Source organism: Salvia hispanica, chromosome 4 (assembly GCF_029641045.1).
Source record: "Salvia hispanica isolate PSC_SH4W2 chromosome 4, Shi_PSC_v1, whole genome shotgun sequence".
NCBI classification, from domain to species: Eukaryota; Viridiplantae; Streptophyta; class Magnoliopsida; order Lamiales; family Lamiaceae; genus Salvia; species Salvia hispanica.
The window spans coordinates 30,256,582-30,269,755 of record NC_142695.1 but is presented as its reverse complement, the minus strand read 5'-3'; the positions used below and the strand labels follow the sequence as shown (position 1 = coordinate 30,269,755).

The 13,174-nt window shown below is 37.8% G+C and overlaps 1 protein-coding gene across 2 annotated transcripts; it reads left to right on the top strand.

Annotated features, from left to right (window-relative positions):
* Window positions 1–6,929: 6,929 nt before the first annotated feature.
* Window positions 6,930–12,085, top strand: LOC125196008 (M phase phosphoprotein 10-like). 2 transcript variants are annotated; one of them, XM_048094347.2, is made up of 14 exons: window positions 6,930–7,673; window positions 7,793–7,842; window positions 8,431–8,557; window positions 8,738–8,827; window positions 9,060–9,170; window positions 9,338–9,475; window positions 10,153–10,221; window positions 10,305–10,346; window positions 10,490–10,558; window positions 10,767–10,838; window positions 10,918–10,971; window positions 11,053–11,194; window positions 11,544–11,606; window positions 11,733–12,085. In XM_048094347.2, the coding sequence occupies exons 1-14, from the start codon at window positions 7,008–7,010 to the stop codon at window positions 11,744–11,746; spliced, it is 1,707 nt and encodes a 568-aa protein (XP_047950304.2). In that variant the 5' UTR covers window positions 6,930–7,007; the 3' UTR covers window positions 11,747–12,085. The 2 variants fall into 2 exon arrangements, with proteins under 2 accessions (XP_047950304.2, XP_047950303.2); XM_048094346.2 differs by having other exon boundaries at window positions 6,931–7,673; window positions 11,727–12,085.
* The last annotated feature ends 1,089 nt before the right edge of the window (window positions 12,086–13,174 follow it).

The following is a 13,174-nucleotide window of genomic DNA, read 5'->3' as shown; positions in this document are numbered from 1 at the left end:
AATGGATTTAGTCTTAATCGGATAAATGCGGATTTATATATCCAAGTGGGCATTTTAAATTGAGACTTAGCTAATCTTTTATGATATACACCTAGACATTAATTTTAGGATAATGATGGATTAATTCTATCTAAGTAAATCCTAATAGTATTAAAAGGTGATTCTAATAATCAAGATACGTTATTTTAACTAATAATGTATGATTATTTAAGATTGGACTTAATGTCTAGATAATCTTGTTTATGTGAAAATGGAATTTTAATTCCATCTATTTATTTTAGATGCTTAATTAAATTATCAAGTTTCGTCATTATGTTTATGTGAACCTTTTGTAAATGTGTTTACATGTTTTATTGATGAATGATGGACATTTAATTTAAGTTATGATTTTATTTGTTAAAATCTAGTTTAACTCGTGCATCGCCTATGTACTTATTGTCTTGCATGCATAGCTAGTACATGTTTAATTATTCTTTGAATGTGGATATCTGCCTTATCTGCTTAAGTAATAATTAAACTATTAAAACCACCAACAAGAAAATATGAAGCGATAATTACAACACGCTTGTATATGGCCTCCATAAAATTGGTCTTAGTGCGAAGTAGTGACCGGCCTGTCTTTACGGGAGGAACATTACCAGTTCGTAAGTTTGGATTTCTCTAGATAAAGGTTATTAAAATCGTAAAATTAGTTTTTCAGTAATATCGCGACTGGTCTTTACCGGAGCAATATTGCTGCGAAATTATAAGGATTGTATTTTAATAATGCTTAGAGGGAGCTATAGGAAGAGGTGCTTGTCCGGTTCGACCTTTCTTTAGAGGAGTTCACGCACAAGTAAAGAATCCTTAGTGCTTAATTTTATGGTTATACGCTTTAGCATTGTTAGTCAGCCATGCCATTCTTATGGTCTCTGGACTATCTGTCGACATTGTGGCCAGTAAAAATAATGAATTTCTTGCATGAATAAGACTCGGCTTCCTCGTAGAAGAACGTTTGTGCTTGATTTTTGTGGACGTAAAATTGATGAATTGTTTTGTGGTTATTTGCAATTCTTTGAAATTTTACATGTTTATATTATTGGTATTTATTCTCAGCTTGAACGAAAGATGATTGATACTTGGGATATTTATTATGCCATACTTAGTTCGAGGAAGCATGACTCTGAATTATTTAAGGAATGGAAAAGTAAACTTGATGTTGATCGTTTGATCAATGACTTGAGATTGATCCTCAGCAAGGATCGTCCGCCCACATACCATCTACAAGGAGAGGACAAGGAGTTTCGTGATCAGTGGCATACCGCGGAATGTCATCTCAAGGGCTTCCTTTTAGCCGGTGTTGGCAATGCCCTTGAGAGGTTTGACAAACCCAATAGGCCGTTGGTCAACAAGCCCACGTGGTTTGAAGAAAAGTCCTCTAAGATAAGAGCTGGTATCGCTGTGAAGCATTTAAGGCATGATGTGTTTGAAGAGGGCCAAGACGTGAGGGTATATGCCCTAGTCATGCTTGGCTACTTCAATATACTTCACTTGTCTGGGGGGAAAGTTGACCCAGAAACCCAACAGATAATGATCCTTGATGGGCTTCCAGATAGCTTTAATGAAGTCAGAAATGAAATTTTGTTTAGCGACAAAAAGTTTTCGTTTTTGGAGCTTTATAACAAGCTTGTGATTGCTCAAACAAAGATGAAAAGAAGGGGTGGACTTTTGAGATGACCATGTTCAAGTCAGAAGAGTTTATTTTTGCTTTATTTACATTGTTGAATTTTAAGAGCTTTTGATATTGTTTGGTTTTGATATCATATGGATTATTGATATGGAATTTTGTTCCTAGTTTATCAATTGTGTTTTTGGATTATCGATGTCATTTTATAATGCTTGCATTATTAGATAAATGAAATTTTGATTATCCAATTATTTATGACATCAAATGTAACATGGTTAATATCAAAATGTTTACTTGTGATTAAATTTGTTGATTAATTATTATGAAGGTTTCTTCTAGAAATATTGATTATTAAGTTTCTTTAATCCTTAAGTCTTTTGAACCATTATTTTGTTGAAAAGTCAATAGAACATTAATGTTCGACATGGATTCAATACAAAATAAAATGATCTTATGATCGCGTTTGTTCAAATAAAGGTGTAAGAAAAATAATCTCAATAATTGATTACAAGGCAAGTAAATTAAATTCAACTAGAAACAAGATAAGTATTTATTATAAATACTAGAAATTCTTGTATAGTAAATATAGTGTGCACATTTAATTTGTTTTAATGTTCCAAGCCAAGAGTTAACTATTTAAATAGTTGATATTTTATTTATTTTGTTGTGAAAGTGATAATTGAAATAGTGGGAGCTTTTCTTAAATGAATGAATAAATTCTAAGTGTTTAATAAGAGCTTCATAGCTCATTTTATTAAACTAGGATGAATTTAACTCCAAGCACTATTTAAATTGTTTTAATAGCCTTAAAGAATATTGAGACTAGTATTTCTCTACTTTTAAAAGTGGGAGCTAAATTTTGTCTCATAGAATATTCATAAATGGAATTAAGGTAATGTTTGATAGAGTTAAAAGGGCTCACACCCTAGAATGAAAGAAGTGATGAATTGCACACTTTCTAAGACTCTAATAACATTAAAAGATATTTCCAAGTTAGCTATTAAAAATTGGAATTACTTTTGGGTTTCCAAAGGAAGTATTTCTAAAAGTCACAACAAATGGTTAAATAAATGAACTCTTGGAATTTATGACTATAGAATGCAATCATTCGGTTTTATTTTGTCATAAGGACTAATTTCCAATTGGTCATTGTGATGAGGTAATTATGTTCATGCATAAATTTACATCACAAATTATATAGCAAGGATAATACCAAGTTAGCTTGGTATTATATAATTAAAGTTTTGGGAATCATATTCGACATGATTAAAAACTTTATATTTGCTATAAGTATTCTACTTTAATTAGTAGAAATTCAGAAGAATCAAAATAGTGGATTTTGATAGAGGAATATGTATAAGTGCACTTGAGAAAGGCACATAAAATTATTCCACTGGATCAAAGGGCCTAGAAATATTTTGATCAAATAATCGTGCTCCTTAGCAAGAATTAAGGTTATAAATTACAAGTATATTTTCGTTTTATGTACTCTAGCAAACTATGTTGGTAGATTCTTTTAAAGAATTATAGTTTTGAGTACATAGTGGCCAAAGCCTGCTTTGAGTATAAGTGGGAGAAAATGTGTGTGAATGTGTAGCACAAGGCCAATAAAGCGGTTGGTATACTCGAAAGCATCCTTTGAATATAAGTGGGAGATTGTTGGGGCTTGTATACTAAAAGATGCTTCGAGCGTACATGCCTTTGTACAGTCAGCTTGTGCATGTATACGAGAAACGTCACGTCCACTTGTTTACCTAATTATGAGAATAAATAATATAATATAATGGTTTATTATTGAAATATGATAAACAAGTCTAAGGCTTTTTACTAAGAAGGTCAAGTAGGGAAATTCGATGAATCTCCTCATGAGTTTTCCAGTAGGGGACTTGGCCAGATCTAGTAAGAAGAAAAACGTATTCACAACCTAGATAGGCTTTGGCTACCTATTGGTACGGTTGCGGTGTTTGTGATAATTCTCTCTTACCTAAGAAGAGATTAGTAACACCGGTGTGGTAAAGTACTGAAAGGATCTAATGGGAAATATATTCTTTATTGCTATCTACTGAAAGAATATATTTCAGAAAGTTTAGTATTTTCTAGTCTATGATATTAATATCAATATTGTTTATTCAATCAAACGCCACTTTGACTTATCAATATGTGAGAGTTTGTACGTAACTCAAGTTCATGATATCTTGGGTGGTAGTAATTGAATAACATGAAGGTATTGGAATATTATTTCATAGAATTCGCGTGCCCAGTGTGGTATGATTAAATCCCTAAGGGGTGATCCCCAAGAGGTGTTTGAAAGAGGAATTTATTATTCAGAAAACTGCGCAGTTGGAATTTATTATTCAGAAAACTGCGTAGTTGGAATTTATTCCACGAATAATAAATAAAGTTTCAAACTAGAAAAACTCTTTGGAGAATTAATTTAATTCTAGTCACATAGCAGACAAAAGAATTAAATTGATGGATCAAGATAATCTTAAACGCGGGAAATATTATAAAATAAAATGGACCCAAGTTATTTGTAATTTGGTGATTTAAGTGGGAGTGCAATATTATTCTTTAGTGGAATAAAATAATATTCCATTGATAATATATTAAATCATGGGTCATTTGATTTAATTAGTAATTTATCTAATGGGTGAGCCCAACACTTAAGTCATTCCATGGATCCCCAACCTAGCCCAACAAAGTCCATTATAAATAGTGATGAGATGTGGAAACCCTAGAACACCACAAGTTACACCCTAAACCCTAACCCTAGCCGCCGATCACTCGGCCTCTCTCTCCTTCTTGCCTAGATTTTCGAGCCATAGAACAAGGAGATCTAGGGTTTTTGTTTTGATCTTGTCTTGTTCATTCTAATCCATAGAATTGAATCGAGATAGATAGATTGGTGTAGTGTTCCTCCTAGATCTCATCAAGACTACTTTGGTTGTTCAAGATCCGCCCACACGGATGAATATCCAAGGACTAGGGAATAGGTTGGAAGATTCACGGTCGATAAACTAAGGATCTCCGGGTGGTGCAGCTAGCAACTTCGATCCTATTATGGATCAAAATGAGGTAACAATCGAATCTACATCAAATTGCATGATTATGTGTTTATTTGATGTTACAACTATAGATCTATGTTAATTGCATGAAATTGGAGTCGAATGCATAATCACCTAAATAGATCCGTTCTAGGACCTGTTTGGTTTCCGTGTCTTCCGCTGCGGTAGTCCCAACACTAAAATCATAAATCGGTCGTATGTTTAGAACAAATGAGGATTAGAGCATCTCCAATAGCGGCTAGCCCACCGGCTAGCCTATTCGCGGCGCTAGCCGGTTGGCTAGCCGAACTACTGCAACCGGCGAGCGCCGAATTGGCGAGAAATTAGGCGAGCGCACGCCGATTTCCAGGCGCTGGCCGATTCGCTCACCGATGCGTTGGCCACCAGCGCAATTTTTTTTATTATTATTTTTTAATTTTTGAAACACTATATATTCGCGATTTTCACGTCATTTTCATTTGCACCACTTGTTTTAACGAGTTTTCTCTCTATTTAAATTTATGTAAAAGAGGAACATAAAGAGATGAACAAGAACAACCAATCTACTCCGGCGACGAGCGGGTCTCAAACTCCCACGGTACCCGTGGGGTCTGGATTGGGGCAGATGGGCGGGCAACATGTACCCTTGGCAACAGTTGATGGGATTGATGGCGGGCGGGCATGCGATGCCGGGCGGGGGCAAGCCAGCGGCGGACAGGCAATGCCGGGGTGGGGAGGTATGCCGCAGATGATACAACAGTTGATGGGGATGATGCCGGTATGGCGGGGGGGGGGGGGGGCACGGTCTATCGTCCCACTCTTGACTTTTTACGGCTTCGTCTCACACATCGACCCCGGTGGAGACGCAGTTCACTGGGGATGAGACTTTCTCAATACAGGAGTTGGGGATCGATGTCGAGGAGGCGGACACTCCCATTCCAACGAGGGGAGCAGAGCGGGGTCGGGCCGCGCCGAAGAAGAAGAAGAAGAACAAGGGGAAGAGCAAGGTGGTTGGCGAGTCGTCGCAGCTGGCTATTGACGACACCACCCCACGGAGGAAGTGGACGGACGATGAGAACGTCACCCTGTCCAAGGCGTGGGTGTCGGTTTGTGACGTTCCCCATGTGGGCTAAGATGAGAGCAGCTTACAAGAGTAACTGCCCGCATGGAAAGGACTACACCGGGGAGGAGTGCCGGAAGGCGTGGGAACGTATAAGGGCCGCGGTTGGCCGATTTTCGGGCTTGTACGCCAACGCCCTCTGCATGCAGACTAGTGGGTAGACTAAGGAGGACTGCAGGAGGATAGCAGAGAGTCTATTCCCTGTGCCGGGGACTTATAAGGAGAGTCTGTTCACCCACTGGAACTGCTATCTGGTGCTGAAGGACTCCGAGAAGTTCCGAGCGGGGATCGACGTTGGGTGGCCGATGAAGCAGAAGCTGAACTATTCCGGCGATTACAGCGGCAGCAGCGGCGGTTCCACGACCTCCCCCCGGATGCTGAGGAGTTTCCGTCCCCTCCATCGTTTGCTCGCCGCACTCGTTCGGTTGGCCAAGGGCGGGCGCAACAGGCAGCGAGAGGATCCTCCCCCCTATCGCCCCAGGAGGTCCAGTCGGCAACCCCCCCACCCGCGCTCACCTTCTTTTCGCGTCAAAAAAACGCGGGAACAGATGTACATGGTCTTCCAAGATTGGAAGGCTGCAACTGACCCCATGGAGAAGAGGTTTCTTCACTCGATGCTCGAGAGCATACGGGTCGATTTGGATGCCGCAAGGAAACAGTTGGGGGGCTCAGACGCGGGCTCAGATGCCACAGATGTGGAGGTCCCAGGTGGCGGCGGCAACGGCGGCGACGGCGACGAGGACGAGGAGTAGAGAGATGCAGGGCTCGTGTGTGGAAGCCCGTTTTTTTTATTATGTAATTTTTTTAATTAATGTAATTTTTTTTAATCAATGTACCTTTTTTAAAAATGAAATTAATGAATTTTCTCGTATATGTCTCGTAAATTTAATTCCGTAATTTGTCATTAATTTAATTCCATAAATTGAATTATTTTTATTGCGGCTAGCCTATTTACTTAAAATGTAGGTGGAATTTTAGTGCTGATGACGTGGCATGAAGAGAGAGTAGCTAGCCACTATCTCCATTGGTCCATTGGAGATGCTATAATCTATATATATTTTTTCAATTACGAAAAGGTTATATTCATTTTTGAAATGGAATTGTATAGATTACTTTCAGTTTTATTTGGTCACATAAACCCTAGCTTGCCCCAAAACCATTGCCATCGACCGGCAACATGGCCTCAGCCGCTGACGACGGAGCTGGTTTGGACGCTCTTAACAGGCTCGCATCCACTGAGGCACCGCTCTACTTAACGCCATCTCATGAGCTCTCGAATTTGGCTCGTTTAGCCTCTGAGACCTTGTTTGCTTCCCTCAATCCTTATGTCCCTAAACCTCTGTTGATTCGCCTCTCAACGCAAGGCTTCGATGCAGAGCAGATATGGCAGCAAATTGACCTCCAATCCCAGCCCCTCCTCTCCTCCCTCCGCCGCCATCTCAGGAATTTCGAGAAGAATCCATCTGAAATCGAAAAGCAATTCAATTTGGACAGAGATGTTGTAAAAGAAGACAATTTGCTTGAAATTGGACAAAATAATGAGAGTGAAAGTGAGAATTTTGATGATGATGACGATGAGGATGGGGACGAGGATGACGACGCCGACGAAGAGGAAGATGGGGATGGGGATGATGCTGAGGATGAGGATGGCAATGGTGAAAATGTGAAGGGAGTAGAGGATAAATTTCTAAAGATAAAGGAACTGGAGGAGTATTTGGTTGAAGACGAGGAGAGGGAATATGGTCTAAAGAAAGAGAAGAAGGATAAGATGAAGAGAGCCAAAATTGCAGATGAGGACGAGGAAGATGAAAGCGAAGAAGGCGGTGAAGACGAGGATGATGAGGTATAACTTGCAAAACAACATATTGGTTGTGCTAAATGATCTGTTGCATTTTCGATTATTATGTAATTGCTTATGGGATGTAGTCGAGCTAATGTTCACTTTCATGATGCCTATTACAGCTTGGACTTATGGGGCTCGGAGATGATGAGAGTGACCTGGAGAATGCAAGGTCTGGTTACTACTATTCTTGCTTTCACTACCTTTTATTTCAATTATATTGTGTGCGATTTCACAAGTGTAGAATGAAATAAATAAATTGAAAGAAGATGATGAAAATGAAATAAATGGATCTTAAATGAGCTACATAAGGTTACTTTATCTGTCTAATTTACTATGGGGATTTATGGGTCAGAACAGATGGATTTTCTCACACCATGAAATATGTATATCTCAAAATCATCTAGCTGTGTTCTGCAGATGATTTCATGGTCATTAAACAAATTGATTCTGCCTGCATTGTTACTGGATGGATTTGTTATTTGACATACAGAGTTGTTCCCTACAATACTACAACTTGAATGCAACTTGATGAAGGTTGAAAGTTTTCAAAAATATAAGCTTTTAGTTACCTTGTTGTTTAGATATGCAATAATGAGGTTCTATTATTCACACACAGGGGGGTATTTTGAAGTGTGAATGCCTTATTTTTAAGAAGCTGTTCCTTGTTATGCATTCATTGTTTTACAGTAGTAAAATGATTAATCAATTTGATTTGTGTATGCCTAATATTGAACAATCTATCTGTTTGTGGGTTAAGGTATGACGACTTCTTTACTTCTCAAAAGAAAACCAGCCAGAAGAAAAAACCTAAGTATGAAGATGAATCAGAATCAGAAGACATGGATATGGATATGGACGAACCAGAGGATGATGATAGCGACCAGGTTATCTATATTATCCTTACAGCCACTTCCTTCCTTCTTGGATTGCTCCACATCTGTGTGAAGTAGTGAGGACAAGAAATTTTCTAATTTTCTAACTGAAGCTGTTTGCTTTGCTTATCCCTTTTATGTGTATCCATTGATATTCTTGCTCTTTAATATTCTTGTTTCTTGTAATTACAGAATGAACAAAGTCATCCGACCCATGGAAAAGAGTTGGGGCAACTCCGTGCTAAGGTAGAAGAGCTGGAAAAGGCAAATATTCAGGGCAAGGTAAAGTTTACATACTTCGATAGTTTTTTTTTTCTTAGATATATTTGTTCGGTACCTGTTTCTCAGTAAATGCAGCTTCATCTCTTCTCCTTTTGGATTGCTTCTCATCATTGTGGTAGAATCAGGAGAAATTATAATTTACTCTATATGTGTTTGGTATTATCTTCCCTTATTCTGAATCAATTCATATCTTGATCTTTCTTTTTCTTGTTCCTCGAATCTAATCTTACAGACAAAACAAAGTCTTTCTACCCATGAAAAAGAGCTAGAGAAACTCCGTGCTGAGATAGAAGAAATGGAAAGAGCGAACTTGGAACCAAAGACATGGACAATGCAGGGGGAGGTAATGTATTTCGACTTTCATATGTTTTTCTTTTCAGTGTTGTTTACCTGGTGCCACTGTTCCCAGTTGTTGCTGTGATTTAGAGGGCTTGTCAAGCTGTTGGTGCCAAGATCTTATGCTTATAGGACTTGGTTTTCATGTATGTTAATTTTGTTGTCTAATGGCAGGTTAATGCTGCTAAAAGACCAAAAAATAGTGCTTTGGAAGTCGATATGGATTTTGACCAAAATGTGAGACCTCCTCCTGTTACAACAGTGGAGAACACTGCATCTCTTGAAGAACTTATTATGAAACGTATAATTGAGGTATGTCATCATCCGTGCTGCATCTTACTTTTCATTGGTTCTCATGAATTAGAAACTGCTTTTATTTACTGTTTATAAACAGAATCAATCACATCTGCTATTGTATATAATAATATATGAATTCATGAGACTGACTGTTTAGGACTGACCAAGGAGAACAACCCAACTTCTTCCTCCCAGCCTATCACTCATTAGTAAATGCATGATAAAACCTTTGCTATAAAGGAGAAGGAAAGTACTTAACCCCAAATATCTGTTTGTCCACAGCTGCAGACTGATAGCATATATTTGAGGTTAATCTTCAAAATAACTTTTAGCTTCTTTCTTTACCCCCGTTCTGCAAGGGTTGGAGCTCTGGAGCTGGTGGTTACTGCATTTATCCCCTACTTTAAAAATCCAACTTTCTTCTGTAGTCTGTAGATATTCCTTCTCTGAAGGGAGAGACATCTGGATAGATGTTGGCTTTGTGCTTGTAGAAGTTCTTCAATTTTTTTGTCCTTGTTCTCATTTTGGATGGTTGTCAGGATTTATCAATGTTTCATACTTATTATTTTTCTCTGAATGTATATTTGTCATGTTACTTGTGTTAAAAGATAAACTATGTATATATCATCAAGCTCTTTCATATGTTTCATTGTTAGGTATATAACTAACATTATGTTCGATGCCATGTGTAGGGACAATTTGATGATGTCCAGAGGCCACCTACTTTATTAAACAAAGCACCAAAAGAGAGAAAAGAAATGGTAATTTACTCTCTGAAATTCTGAATCTCTATTTTTTTTTCTCTTGTTAAGTCATGCAATATTAATCAATTTCAATGTTTCAGGATGAAAATAAGAGCAAAAAGGGCCTTGCTGAACTTTATGAGGTGAGTCTATTAAATGGAATATGATCTGAATTCTATATGTTTTTTTTTTGTTATTAGTCTCTTTGCAATCTATGACAAGTCCTGACCTGTTGAATTTGAAGCTTTTCTTCCCAACCTAACCAACTTCCCTCCTTTTAATGCAGGACGAGTATGCTCAAAAGACTGGCCTCGTGTCTACTGCGTTGTCTTTCTCAGATGAACAAAAGAAAGAAGTGCGTATATAACATTTATATCTCCTCTGCCATCCTTTGTTGTTTACCTGACTTTATATTAAGTTATGTTCTTTTTACACTGTATTGCTTACACAATTGGTAATCGGGTTTTCCTTTTCTCCATCCACGCCACATGTGATGGTCTTTCAATAGTTGCACAGAAACTAGGTTGACTCTATCTGATAGTCAGCTTTCTTTACATTCTCAGGCAAGTATGCTATTCAAGACTCTCTGCCTCAAATTGGATGCTCTATCCCATTTCCACTTCTGTCCAAAACCGGTAATGTTTCTTGCATTTATTTCCACATCATCTTGAAGCACCTTATCGATTATTAAAGGTATTTCATCATTCTGAACAGGTTATTGAAGACATGTCCATACAAGCAAATGTCCCTGCTCTGGCAATGGAAGAGGTATATTTGGGGCTTAGGTCATTAGTTGTTGTATTAATTATTCTGTGCAGCGTATCTGTTGTAACCATTTTCTGTCTGTAGGTTGCACCTCTGGCTGTGTCTGATGCAGCTATGCTAGCTCCGGAAGAAGTATTTTCTGGTAAAGGCGACATTAAAGAAGAAACTGAGCTAACAAAGGAAGATAGAAAGAGAAGAAGGGCAAAGAAGAAAAGACAGTTTAAAGGTAAAATGTTGATTTGAGTGTGAATACCTTAGTTTTACTGTGTAAACTAGCCCATCATCTTCATTACTACCTCCGTATTCGAAAAATAGAAACTTTTGACTCGGCACGAGTTTTAATGCACAATTGGTAAAGTAAGAGAGAGGAAGAGAAAAGGTAGTGGAAGTAGTGTTATTGGATTGTGGAGCCCACGTCCAAAAATAGAAAGATTCAAAAGTTTATATTTTTAATGAACGGCCCTAAATGAAAACAGTTTCTATTTTTGATGTAGTTTATTTTAGTGTAGCACAACATTCTGCACCTTCTGTCGTCTCTAATATGCTTTTCCTCTGAATTGTTGAATCAATTACAGCTGAGTCTGTCAAACGAATGGCAGTAAAGACACAGCTAAGCACATTGAAGAAACCCGAGAATGGTAATTTTGTCATATCCATTTCAATTTGGTCCCTGGACTTCTGCATTTTGTTTTAGCAACATAAATGTGAAATACTCAGGGTAAAAAAACTGATTTGCCTTGGTTTTGTTCTGCTTGAAGTTGCAGGGACCGTGGAGTGATGAATGGCACTTTGAATGAAATGTTTTCTTGTCTTTTACTGCTGTAAACTAGCCAGAGTGTCGTCCGTGCCCGGTAGTCTTCTTATAGTCTCGTGGCCTCAATAATTATGCAAGTGGAAGAAGGAAGAAACTGGCAGTGAAGTGGAGGAATATATACGCGGAATAATCACACAATTGGAGGTGTGTTGATCTTGGCTTGCCATATGTGAGCGTCTTAAACGCACTCCACCATTGTAAACATAACCTTCCTTTTTTATTAATTTATACAGAAGAAATAGACTGTTATCCGATCAGGGAGAATGATATTAGTCGATTGGTAATCTTGATTCAACTTCATTAGCTTCTGCTCAATTTATTTGCGATGTTGTTTTGAGCATGAAGCAACGCAGTGTGAAATTTATTTCACGTGGTTCGGCCAATGTAGCTTACGTCCACGAGAAAATAACCATATCTTTTATTCAATTAATCAAAGTACAAGAGAACTCACACCTCAACTTGTACAATGGAAAACACTCAAAAAATCTAACTCTCAATCCCAGAGAGACAGCTGGATTTGTGGATCGATTTCCTCGGAGAAAATCGGATGTTTGGGGCATTTACTACTACAATAACGAAAATGTACCCACTTTGTTATTTCTTCCATCTATGGGAAAAACGCCAACCGCGTTGGCGTGTTATTAAGGTAAAACGCCATCTAAACCGGCGTTTTACAATTTATTTTTGATTTACTTTAAATACATTATTTTACTGGAAAAACGCCAATGCTGTTGGCGTGTTTTTTAAAACGTCTTTTCAGTAGGCGTCTTTAAGCCGAATTCTAGCAAAATAAACCATATTTAAAAAAAAAATTATTATAAAAACGCCATATTCATTGGCGTGTCTTAGTTAAAAACGTCAACGTGGTTGGTGTTTTATCGCGGACATATATCAGTCCAGTTTTCCCCCAAAAATGACGAACATAATGCTAAAGCCAACCCAAATGCGAAAAACCATCAAGCTGCGCGAAACCCTTGCCCGGGACGATCCAATCGGCGATTTGAGAGAGAAGATTTTGATTTTGGCCTATTCTTCCACTCATTAGTCCTCCTATTCGGTTAGTATACATAATTTTTGACCAATATTTGATGGATTGTTATGAAAGTATACATTGTTGTGTAACTGATTACAAAAATATTGATGATGTATAAAGTTTCTTCTACATAATGATAAGTGTAAAAATAATACATATTTATTTTTGTGCTGAGTTATTGCAGATACTATGCCGTGGTGTGTCAATTTATATTGGGGTGGAAAGATAATTTCCGGACCAGTTATTTCATATGATCCTCCTTTCTCATCAGGATTCATTATGTTGGACAAATGTATATCCTACAATGAGCTTGTGGATATAATTTGTGAAAGGATGGGTATAAGCATACTTGAAAACAA

Excerpts from the sequence above, each read along its gene's own strand:
- LOC125196008 (XM_048094346.2), top strand. The coding sequence starts at position 7,008 with ATGGCCTCAGCCGCTGACGACGGAGCTGGTTTGGACGCTCTTAACAGG. Across the intron at positions 7,843-8,430 it reads AGTGACCTGGAGAATGCAAG|GTATGACGACTTCTTTACTT; the intron begins GTCTGGTTACTA and ends TTGTGGGTTAAG. Across the intron at positions 10,222-10,304 it reads CAAAAGAGAGAAAAGAAATG|GATGAAAATAAGAGCAAAAA; the intron begins GTAATTTACTCT and ends TCAATGTTTCAG.